This window comes from Urocitellus parryii, chromosome 6 (genome assembly GCF_045843805.1).
Source record: "Urocitellus parryii isolate mUroPar1 chromosome 6, mUroPar1.hap1, whole genome shotgun sequence".
Lineage (NCBI taxonomy): Eukaryota > Metazoa > Chordata > Mammalia > Rodentia > Sciuridae > Urocitellus > Urocitellus parryii.
This window is the reverse complement of record NC_135536.1, coordinates 13446821-13459629: the sequence shown is the minus strand read 5'-3', so window position 1 is coordinate 13459629 and position 12809 is coordinate 13446821. Positions and strand designations below refer to the sequence as shown.

Below are 12809 nucleotides of genomic sequence, written 5' to 3'. Positions count from 1 at the left end.
TCACTGTGTCAGCCTAAGGCATTTTGTCCATGCTAAGGAGAAATGGATGTCCGTTCTATGATGTTCCCTTGTTTTTATCACTTGCAATCATGATGTATGTATAACTTTCTAAAGGCTGTCCCCACTGATGAACTGCTATGATTAGTTATATTATCATCTTTCTTATTGCCTTTATTAAATATAATACAATAAACCCTACCCCTGTTCCAAATAATAACACAGAGATTCCTAAGAGATCTATTTATATAACACCTTTGCATGCAGGCTTATGTCATTGGTGTACTTCTTTATTGTGTTATGATTACATCAAAAATACTGCTATGGTCTTCATGAGTATTTAACCTCCAGTTAAATTCATACTGAAAAGCATTAAACAACTCACTTTGGAGACACTTTACCAAATAGCACCCTCTTGTGGAAAGAACTGTAAATTGATAAGACCACCTGAACTCCATTTCCCAAATCAAACTGTTGATTGTAAGGATAAGATGTGCTATGACTGCCCTCAAAAAAGTTAATAAATACCAAGTATTACTATTAAGGGCTCAAAACACCATAAATTGGTTTAAAGATATGAGTTTTTCATAAAACAAATATTGCTGAATATCTATAAACTATGTATATAACATATACGGTGGGAAGGGTACATAATGAATAGCTCATCACTTCACCTCAATGAACTTACACTGTATAGCATGGGAGAAAGTGTAACATAGGTAAAGAACTACCTGTACCCTCAAGTAAAATATATCTGCCCTACCAAAGACTCAAGTATTATGCAAGTTCACAACAGGAACTATTTTTTGATAAAAAGGTGAGGGGTACTAAATAAGGCACCCTTCATGAAGAAAACAGAATTTGGAGAATAGGTGGGACTCACAGAAAAACTGGTAGGGATAGGCCCACACTTCAGGTAGAAGGATTACTATAAAAAGAAAAAGTAGAAAGAAAGGAAATCATACTCTGAGGAGCTGAATAATAGTTTAGCTGGATGTGGATGACAGTATAAAAGAAGGCTAAGGTGGAAAGTAACCTGGGATCAATCACAGAAGTCGAGACACTTGTTTCAAAAAAAGGGAGTTCAAAGCTCATCTTAGGGAAGTTTATCCTGGAAGTTATTAGGAAGAGTAAATGACAGAGACACAGACTAGAAACTATTTTAATTAAGGAAAACAAGGGCCTAAAAACTGCAAAGATAGATTATAAGTATGCCACAGCCTAAGGATGTTTTGGCATTTCTGCCAAAGTAATGAATGTACCAATGATCACTGTTTTAATCCCTATATTAAACAAAATTTCCTTGTGAGTCAAAGGATATAATAATATACTTTTCAAAGCAGACGGAGGAACTCACTAGAAATTTGTCTCTACTGACTTTTAAACTCTTTTCAAAGAGATAACATCTACTACCTCCTTGTATCTTCATCTGTGTCATACATAGCGAAAGGAAAATAAAAGATGCAAATATCACTAATGGAAATAAATGTAGACATAATTTTTCTAGCAGATAATTTGATGATTCAATCTCAAAAATTTTTAAATGCCCATTGATTTGAAAGTTCTCAAATTTTACACAGGAAATAATCTGTCCTCACCACAAAAAAAAAAGTCTTGAGATATCATGACAGCACTCTCCATGATTTTGAAAGGTTGAAACACTATAAATGTTCAATAATAAATGATTGGGTTAAAGAAATTATAACAAATCCAAATCCATATACTATATGCAGCCATAAAATATTAGTACAGAAATACATGGCTTACTATATTCTGATGCTCATATTAGGTGACAGAAAAAGGTTACAAATAACAGCACTAATGATCTCATTTTTGCTTTTTAATATATTATATATACACAAATATAAATACAAACAAACAAACAAAAGGTACCAAACAACAACAACAACAATGGGTGAATGGTGCTCTGTTCTTTTGGTTTATATGATTTTTCTAATGTGAAAAACACAATGATTTTATAATAAAGAATTTAACAAAACTATTGATAGAAATAAAATTTTTAAATATATAAGCAAAGACCTGGTCACTCAAAAGTAATAATAAACCAAAAGTTCATCCTTCATGGTGAACTAGACCTTCACTTTGGTTCTTTCTTTATTCTCTTTCCTTCTAATATCCAACCCTAGGTTCAAGCTTAGATCATTTGATGAAAAAAATTAGTTTTCTGGGAGCTTCAGAGCTAATTACATCAGTCAGAATTTTACAATATTCTCCTATAATGACAAGTAAAAAATCTAGGAAATCTCACACACACACACACATACACATTGTGCCTGATATTGGGAAGATTTTTAAATCTCTTTACCTTTAGTTTCTTCATCTGTACAATGGAGATAATGAATTTCATGAAAATGAGCTAACATGAAAAGTACTGAGTCTGACACTCAAGCAACGTTCAGTTAGTTGAAATTAATGCAAACAAATGAAAAAATTACCTTGCGTTAGAAGATGAAACTAGCTTTTCTTCCAATAGTGTGACTTTCTTTCTCAGTTGAATCTCTTTGTTTTCTGCAGCCAAAATTTCCCGGGTGTAAGAATCTTCTGATTCTAAAAGATGGCTGCGTAGCCTTTCTAGCTCCTGGTTTAAGCGTAGCTCTTTGTCACGTAAGTGTTGAACCTAGGTAGAGGACATTTCTTTACTTTTCTTCTATATAATCCTTCCTCCCCACCCCCTCACAAACCACTTTGCTATCAATCTCTTCCCATTACTTAAGTTTATTATCTGTATACTAACATCGTATAGAATAAGATGTATTTATGCTAGGAAAATTTCACCTGGTATCACGTTGCATATTCATTCCAAAGCTTTAGTAAGATCTCATTTGCTGTGGCTATAATGGAAGATGGAATTATACAAAAGCAATGGCCTCTTTGTGACAGAATACTTTTTCAGTAAATCTCACTTTATTTCATTACTTTATAAGAAATTTTTCTTATATCCAAGATATGCCTTGGTTTTCACTTTTGAAAACTGAAATATAAAGTACTCTAGGAGATCAAAATCCTACTATAGCAAATCAGAGGAGTCTAAGAAAAAAAATCAACAGAGATAAGTTCATTTTACTTGGTAGTCTTTCCAGTTATCTTAATAATTATTAAATTTATTGTTTGATTCACTGTCCCTTTAAAATGAAAGTATACCTCGTGCTGTAGGGTACTGTTTTCCATCTGTTTCTGCTTTAAGGCTACGATGACTTGGTCTCGTTCTTGCTGAAACATAATTGTCTTCTCCTGCATTGATTCAACTGCATTTAAAAGCTGATTTAACTCCCCAGCTTTTCCCTTTTAGAAAGAAATAACTTTAGCTTTGAACAAAATACACTTTTAAAAAGACATTTCTTCATTAAATAATTTGAAAGTATAGTTAACTAGGTCAAAGTCAATAAAAACAAGGAAGTCTGAGAAACTGTCTATCTAGAGGAGCCTAAGGATATAGGACCTCTAAATATAATGTGGAATCCCAGATGGCATCCTCAAACAGGAAAAGGACATTTGGTAAAAATTAAAGAATTCAAATATATGAATTTTAGTTAATAATAATGCCTCAACACTGTTTCATTAACTGAGATAAATGTACCAGAGATGTAAGATGTTAATAATAAGGGAAACTGAGTATTAATATATGAGAACACTCTTCATTATCTTTACAACTCTTCTGTAAATCTATAATTAGTCTAACTGAAAAAGTTCACTAGACATTTTAAAAGGAACCCACAAGGCAAAAAAAAAAAAATCTCTCCAAATTTATACTATTTACATTTTACAATATCCACAAGCCTCCAAATCACAAAAGAAATGTGATTCTTCCTGTGTGTGTGTGTGTGTGTGTGTGTGTGTACGCGTGCACGTGCATTCATTCATCAGGCACCCATGATTGTTAAAGAGAAATAATGATGTCAAGTGTCTGGCAAAAGAGAGAAAGGTAAGTCTTTCATATTATGTGCAGCCTATTTTAAAAGAATATTTTTGTCAACAATTTAACAAAAGCAACTATCAAATGAAATCTTGCTAGACAGTAAATGAAAATTTATTTTTGAATGCATTCCAGACAAGTACAACATATTAATGGCAGCAGATAAAAGATAACCCTTCACTGCAAAAGTAGGGCCATGAATTTTAGCCAATAGTTGGAATTCTAAAAAGCACACAAAAATGTCAAGGCCATTTACAGTTAATCGTTTAATGTTTTAGATATGCATATCAAATGAGTATACAGTATTATTTTAAGTGTCCATGTAAACTTTTCATTTCTTTGAGAATATATAAGCCAGGAATAGTGGCATGCACCATGCACCTAGAGTCCCACTACTTTGGAAGCTGAGGCAGAAAAATCAGGTGAGCCCAGGATTGTAGGCCCAGCTAGGGCAACACAGTGTGACCCCATTCTCTCTTAACAAACAAGGAAATTTTAAAAAGAAAAAGAACATAAAAATGGCAGGATAAAATCACTGAAAATGAATCATAAAACCAATACCCATCCCTGGATAGGGAGGCTAATCTTTTCCAAATAGTTTTTCAGTTAAGTTTGTTCTTCATATTACAAAGAAAGAAGAAATGCTTACAAAATTAAATAGGCTTGAAGATCTCCTGTTGAGAAACATACCTTTTCCTCTAAACAGATTGAGTATCTGTTGATTTCAGATTAGGGATGTTTAACCTGTGTAATCTAAAGATGCCCTCAAAATATATTCAGAAGATTGAAGAAATTGTTTAGTTCACGGTAATTTCCTCAATATAATATTTAAGAACTACTTAACTTAGGGAAGCTTCCTAAAAGACAAGAGAGCCTTAAAAAAATCTGCACACTTAGATATGTAAATGTCAACTAAATGGTATCAAATGCTAAAACTGCAAAAGGAAAAATACAAATAGTACAACAGAAAATTTCACTGTTTTGCACTCTTCTGACAGACTCTCTCAAAACCATCCAAGCGTACACCCAATATCAGTGAACAATGGGAAGCTCTACTCTCTAAGAAAGTCTTTTATACCAATTATAGACAGGTGTCATCTAAACTAAAAAGCTATCTCTGAAAGACCAAACACCTAAACACTGACAATCGTGTAGCTACTTAATCAGAAAATCCAAGATTCTGAGAATTTAACTGGCAAAAGAAGTTAAATGAGTTTGCATCTTATGCCTGGGCAGTATACAAATGTTAATGCAGCATCTGCTGAATATTCTACTGTTCTATCATTTCTTTTCCAAATTTCTACTACCATAAGTTTATAAAAATCACACTAAAAAGGCACCACTATTCAAGATTTACATAGCAGTTCTCAGAGTTAAATGCAACAGATCGCCAATAATTCTTCTTAAAATGACCATGAAAAATATTCATTACAACATGCTTATCAGGGAATAGGGTTGTGGCTCAGCGATACAGCACTCATCTAGCACGTGCGAGGGCCTGAGTTCAATCCTCAGCACCACATAAAAATAAATAAATAAAATAAAGGCATTGTGTCCAACTACAACTAAAAAAGTAAATATTTAAAATAAAAAAACATGCTTATCAGATGAGAATGTAGAACTTTGAATATAACAAAAGCTACCAACACTTTCTATTTTAACTACTATTATCCTCCATTTTACAGCTGAACAAACAAACCAGAGCTGGGATTAGAGTACTTAGAGAGCCTACTATGTTTAAAGTACCACTTATGCCTAATACTTTTCAAATTCCAGGTTTGTGACAAATTCGATTCACTAAAGTCAATTTATGGATCATCCAGCATTTTCTTTCTTTTTTTTTTTTTAACAGAGTATCATATGTAGTAAGGGTGATTTCTGGTTCCTTACACTTTTTTCAGTTTCACACACACGCACACACAAACACACACGTATCTACTGTGTCACAGCGTAAAAGTATTTCTTATTGCAGATCACAGTCAAAGATGTAGACGGTTTATATTCATAGAGCTTCCCTTTGATTTAAGAATCTAAAAAGTTAGCTATTACTGGCAATTACTGAAACATATCTAAAATTTAATTAAAGTGATTCCCTCTGATACAATATTTTCTAAAGAAAGATATTGTTATTACATCCTTTTTTTATTTTGAAGGCTGTAAAATTAATCTATTAAAAATTAGTAATTGGAAGAAGAAACTTCCAGATACCTGAGGAAAGTTTATTTAGATAAATCACACAGTATCTTGAAATACATATTTCTAAACAAACATATTTATAGTCCTGAAGACTGCATTGATAGAGTAACCAGTACTTTAAAAAGTCTACTTCACCCTCAACCTCCTCCTCCTATAATGCTCCATTCAGAACATACCTGTTCTTTTTCTTGTAACAATTGCTCAAAGGCAAGAGCTTTCTCCTTCATTGACTGACATTCAAACTCTTTTTCTCGCAGCATCACAGAGAACTTCAAGTTTGTCTCTTGTAATGCTTGATACTCCGTTTCCTTTTCTTTTGATGTTTCTATTATTTTTTCATTTTCCCCTTTTAGTTTAGAAATGTCCATTTCTAAAATTAACATTCTCTCCTTTAGGTTTGTTACGGCTTGCCTCAATAATTCGTTTTCATTCACTTTGTTAGTAAAATCTTCATTTGAAGAAAGTAACTGATCACTTTTGGCTTTGATTAAGAGGTCTTTTTCTTTAAGCAAATTTTGCAAAATGTCTTGCTTTTCTTTTAGCTGTTTAATTTCTGAATCTGTTTGTTCATGTTCTTTCTTTTCAATCCCTGAAGAAGCAGCAATTGAATCAGACAACCTGTGGTTATTTTCCTTTAGTGTCTTGATTGTGGCATCTTTTTCTTGCAGTGATTTTCTCAGTTCTTCTACCTCTGCTGACTGGGAGGTAAGTGATGAAGCAGACAAGAGCTGGGGTGAAATAATATCAAGTTTTCCTAAAAGAAGGTCTTTGGTATTACAAAGCTGCCCTATGCAATGTTGAACTTGGGCTAATTCCTGCCCAAAATTTTTGAGTTTGGTTTCATTCAGCTCATAACTTTGGATGAGACCAGTGTAGTCTACTTCTAATTTAGAACTATTATCACTGTCAACCAAAACTTGGGCTTGAAGTTGTAGAAGTTCCTCTTGAAGTTGGGCTGACTCATGATGCATATTTTGGACTGTTGTCATTACCTGTTGTTTCCATTCTTCCATTTTTTTAACTTGCTGTTTTAATGTATTGCGTTCCTGTAGGAGCTCCTCAAACTGATTACTATTAACACCTCCAACTTCATTATCAGTGCCAGAAGTTTGTAAAACTTCCAATAAAGTCTGACACTTCTGACTTAATGCATCTATTTCAATGTCTTTTTCTCTAATGATACGAGATAAATTCTGCAGAGTTTCTCTAAACATATCTTGACCACTACTTTCAAATTTGGTGGACAATGTTTTATTTTCTTCTTGAAGTTGGATGAGGGCTGCTTCTTTGGCAGCTACTATATCCATCATTTTGTGATTTTCTGTTTTCAACTGACTATTTTCTTTTGTCTTCTCATTCAAAACAGCAAATACTTGTTCTCTTTCCATAGTGAAGGTCTGCAGTTGCTGCTGAAGGTAAACAACATCCTGGGAGCATGAAACTGAAGAAATTTTAGCCTGAAGAGCTTGTATCTCCACATCTTTCTGCTGGATAATTTGAGTGAGTTTACCAACTTCATCTTTGGACAGCTGATCAATCTGTTTGGTTAAAGATAAATTCTTTTCATTTAGAAGTTTAATCTCAAGTTCTCGTTCTTTGATTCCTTTCACTAACTTTTCAGTTTCAGATTTCGATAGGTCATGTTTTTCACTTTCATTTTCTAAATTAAGGCTTTTAACTTTTGTTTCTTGAAAAATATCAGAATTCTCTGTTTGAGTATCGCATCTTTCTCCAGGCAACTGGGCTTTTAATTGTTCCATAGTTTTCTGCAAATTCTTAATTTCCTCATCCTTTTCTAAAAATAACTGGGTATGTGCAGCATTCATCTGCTCATATTGGTATCTGAATTCATCCATTTCCTTCTTCTGCTCCTGTATAGACTGAAGTAGTTGCATTTTACTCTTGTTTTGATCTTCAATTATCTTTTGATGGTGTTTAATTTCATCTTCCAGATGATTTTTTATTACATTCAGTTGAGATACCTCCGATTCTAGTTCTGTGATACCATCAAGGGTTTTAGGCTCAGCCACAGGTATAGCTCGATTCTGCTGTTCCCTAAGTCTTTCCAATTCTTCTTGCAAATGATTGTTCTCTTCTTTCATGGATCCAAGAATTCTGTCCTTTTCTTCTATGGTTTGCCTTAAAGTTTCATTTTCTCTTAAGGCCTGAGAACACTCATCTAAATCCTTTTGTAGTTCTGAACTTTTTTCTTTAAGTTTTTCAATAAAAACTTCTTTCTCATTTATAAGTTGTATCAATTGCTTCTGTTCTTCTAAATGAGATGCCAAAATTTCCTTAGTTTCTTTTTGATCAGCAGTCATTTGCTCAATATTCTTTTTGAGTCCTGCTATTTCAAAGTCCTTCTCTTGATTGAGTTGAACTACACGTTCATGTTCCAGCTGTAAGGCAGAGGTATTCAAATTACGTGCATTTGAGAGTTCCTGAATAGTCTGCCTGTAATTGTTTTCTTCTTCCAACAGTCTTTTTTCTGCCTGGTGCAATTGGGCTTCTATCTGTTCTTTGTCTCTTTTTAGAGTCTCCATAATAGTGTCTTTTTCTTGAGAAATTTGATTGTTACCAGCAATAGATTCTTCCAACTTATGTCTTATATCTTCACATGCTAAGATCAACTTTTCATTTTCCGTTTTGAGATCAAAAGCAACTTTCTTTAAATTTTCATTGAGCTGTTCTACTTCTGAAAGATTATGCCTTAAGTTGCTAACTTCAGCTTCCCGTTCTTTAAGCAAGTCATCCTTAAAATTAGAGTCTTCATTCAGAGAAATTCTGAACTTAGACAGCTCGTCTTCAATTTGTCTAATGTGTTCCTTAAGCTCAAGGTTTTCTTGCTGGATGTTTAAATTATTTTTTTGTGATTTTTTTAGCTGATCTACTAAATCTTCTACTTTATCTTCAAGCTTCTGTTTGGTTAAGTTCAAATCACTGAGGCTCTGTTCACTCCGAGTTAACTTTTCGTTCTGCACTTCCAACTCTTTGGATATGTTCATTTTATCATCCTCAAGTTGATGAACTCTCTTTTTTTCATCATCTAGATCTTGTTTCAATTTCTTGATTACAAGGTCTCCTTCATTTTGTTGTTTTGATAGCTCATCTTTTATCAAAATCATGTGCTGAAAGAAAAGTTGTATGGTAACTTTACAATATTTTCTCATTTTAGTGCCTCACGAAATTCTTGCAAAATTTTGAACATTTAATAAAGAAAATTCTTAGTCATTTTTAATCTTTCTTAAAAACAACTTTCTTTCTATCCCAATATCCCCTACAAAATTTACAATATCTTAGAGCAGATCCATTTTATCACTTTAGGGATAAGAATTTAAAACAAAAGAAGGTAAATTATATAAATTGTATATTTTCAAATTAAATAACAGAGTCAACAAACTACAGACCACAGGCCTGTTTTGTATATAAAATTCACATGCCACGCTCATTTGTTTATACATCACAATTACAGAGCTGAGTAGTGGGCAACTGAGATGACATGGCTTGCAAAGCCAAAATTATCTTATTAAGTGGCACTCTACAGAAAAACTGTCCCAGTCTCTATGACTAGAATATCAATAAACTAAAACATTACTCAAATTATAAAATTAAATTATGCCTATTATGTTTTGCATGTTCACCCAGTGTTCAGTCTACTGAGTAGACAGATAGTCCTTACTATCTGTCATATAGCGTTACCTTTGTAGCTTCCTGGTTTTGATTGTCCAGTTCTTCTAACTCAGCTATCAGCATTTTCTTTTCATTGATACTCTGATTCAGTTCTTCCTCCTTTGCCTTCAAGTTAAGTTTTAAGTCATGTAATTGTACATTCAAATTCATGTCTGTTGAAGCTGTATTTTTAATTACTTCATATTCACAGCTCAATTTTGACAGTGATATCTGAAGTTCCTCCTTAAATAATAAAAGGGTGGGAGGTGGCAACACATGGTCAATTGAAGAAAAGACATCAAAATATTATATACACAAACGAATGGAATTTGGAGACCTATTTTAAATGCTGTGCATTATAAACATTAAACAATACCTCAATAATGTTAAATAAAACTCAATAAGCCAGTCTTTATTCATATGCAATTTTACTTCCAGCTTCAAGCAAAATTCTATAACCCTAACAAGATGTGATAACTTTATGTTTACCTTCTAGCTCTAACTCCTTCACACAAGTCCTTTCCCAGTAGAAAGCCTTTCCTATCCACTCCCACAGCTGCTTCCCTTAACCCCTCCCCCACCATACACAGACTTAACAAAACTCCTCAAGTCTCCTGGCTCTCTCTACTTTCACTTCTTAACACTCAGTCATTTAGTCACAGACTAAATGAAAATAACAAATTAATACTCATTCACTCTAAAGTTCTCCCTTTCTGAAAAGTTTTCTACTTTCCCCCTAGAATTCATCTCATTCCTTGCTTCTGTCAGAACAGGGAAACTTTTCTTGACTCAAGAAAACATCTGCCTTTCTTCCTTTACCTTCTAACAAAGCATGGACTAGGTTCCCTTCTCTCAAAGCTGACATTCCTATACATGGATCTCTATATACATTTTATAGTCTATTACTAGATACTTAATGTTTTCTCCAAAATCCCAGAGGAGGGACAGTTCTCTTTCCTTCAACCTTATTTTGATAATGTGATTATGATGTTTGTGATTATGTATCAGTGTAAAGCCTTCCTTCAATTATATAGATTTTTAAAGATTAAATTCAATTTCTAAGGAATCTAAAGTAAATAAAAATCTCAAATTCCTTCAAATAAAAAGCCTAATAATACCTTATTAAAGAGACCTAGAGCTGTGTACAATGGTGCATATCCGTAATCCCAGTCGGGAGACTGGGGGATTGAAAAGTTCAACCCAGCCTCAGCAACTTAGCAAGGCCCTAAGCAACTTAGCTTGATCTCATCTTGAAATAAAAAATAAAAAGGTCTGGAATGTGGTTACACACTCCTGGGTATTAAAGAGAGAGAGAGACAGAGAAAGAGAGAGAGAGCATGCATGCAAGAAAAGCTACAAAAGAACATCTGCATAACAACTCTCATTTCCTTCCAATTCAAAAATTTATTCTGAAAGAATAGAAAAATAGAAAAGTATCCTCCCTAAGTCTTCTAAAGTTGCCTCTTCACTTAGGAAAACCACAAACATTTTTTTTTTTCAGTTGGATCTTAAGGGCACACATACTTATAGCATTCTTAACCAGTAAGCAGACCCATGACAGACATAAGGAAGAGTTACAATGGACTACTATAAACATCAAAAGAATGGAAAAAAGCTATGAAGACTAGCTACAGAATCCAAAAGTTTCATAAAAGGTTGCAGGTCCCCAAATATGTGTAGAGAAGTCTTCAAACTACAAAGTACACATAGGTCAGTTAAAGAGCAGAATACAATCAGAATAGAAACAGAATATATATAGTATGGTAATAAAAAAAAAAAGGTTGGGAGATATTATTGGCATTTAGTGGTTAGAAAGGGTGGTGGCAAAGATCCCATAAAGTATAGAACAGTGCAAACAACTAAGTATTTAATAAATACTGCTGGGCTGGGGATGTGGCTCAAGAGGTAGCACGCTCGCCTGGCATGCGTGCGGCCCGGGTTCAATCCTCAGCACCACATACATACAAAGATGTTGTGTCCGCTGAAAACTAAAAAATAAATATTAAAAAAATTTTCTCTCTCTCTCTCTCTCTCTGTCTCTCTCTCACACACACACACACACACACACACTCTCTCTCTCTTAAAAAAAAAAAAATACTGCCTATATACCTAATGTGTGAAGGTTCTGAAAATGTTAGTTTCTATAAGAATAGCATGTTAAGTAAAGTGACATCTGTATTTTTTTAAATATTTTTTTAGTTGTCAACAGACCTGTATTTTATTTATCTATATGCTGTGCTGAGAATAGAACCCAGGGCCTCACACATGCTGGGCAAGCGCTCTACCACTGAGCTACAATCCCAACCCAGATATTTGTATTTTTAAAGCAATTTCTATGTATAATCAAATATGCCTTAGTATGTTTGAAAAGATGTACTAGAAATTGGTAACAAGAACTGCTTGTGGGAAAGAAGCCAAGCAATGAAGGAAGACGCAAAAGATTACTACTCTACATGTACTATCTGAAAATTTTCAGTAGTACTAAACATATATATCAGTAAACATGTATTACTTTTTAAAAATTAGAATTAAATTTAATTGAAACACTGGTCTTTAACTTAATACCAGTTTTCAAATGACCCTTTATGTAAGGACCTGCCATAGATAAGGAATTTTTCCTAAGTGGTCCAAACCCAAAAAATACCTCTTCCTTAACCAATACTGTATTACAGAATCCTTTTCCATCCTTGCTATCAACATATACAAAAAAGATGCCATTTCTACCACTGAAACTGTCCCTCTTTATCCCTCTTCTTCCTGTCCCCCATGATGGATCCATTCAGGATATACACTCCAGATCTTCCACCTCACATATGTATGCTGCTGCAGTCAGAACTCCATCTGATAGTAAAACAGGGCCTATCTTTTCCACTCATTATCTGTGTGCCTACTGGCTTATCTCTACATGTAAACTCTGGCCAGCCACTCACACTCTGATCCTTGCCCGGGTACTTCAATTTGGTCTTATAAGAATCAATGAGATCAGCTTTGTCCTCAGGACTCTATTACCAAA

At 33.8% G+C, this 12809-nt stretch overlaps 1 protein-coding gene across 4 annotated transcripts in view; it reads right to left on the bottom strand.

Annotated features, from left to right (window-relative positions):
• Nucleotides 1-12809, bottom strand: part of Trip11 (thyroid hormone receptor interactor 11) — a 70712-nt gene that overhangs the window by 38489 nt on the left and 19414 nt on the right. For 3 of the 4 annotated variants that reach the window (XR_013343791.1, XM_026394203.2, XM_077800318.1), the window contains exons 10-13: nt 9827-10039; nt 6304-9255; nt 3160-3300; nt 2454-2635 (exon numbers count right to left, since the gene is read on the bottom strand). Coding sequence is in view for 3 of the 4 variants with exons in the window: in XM_026394203.2 (XP_026249988.2) it covers nt 2454-2635; nt 3160-3300; nt 6304-9255; nt 9827-10039 (3488 nt within the window). In the remaining variant the exon portion in view is untranslated. The remainder of the gene's footprint in view (nt 1-2453; nt 2636-3159; nt 3301-6303; nt 9256-9826; nt 10040-12809) is intronic. The other variant, XM_077800317.1, reaches the window with a different exon arrangement.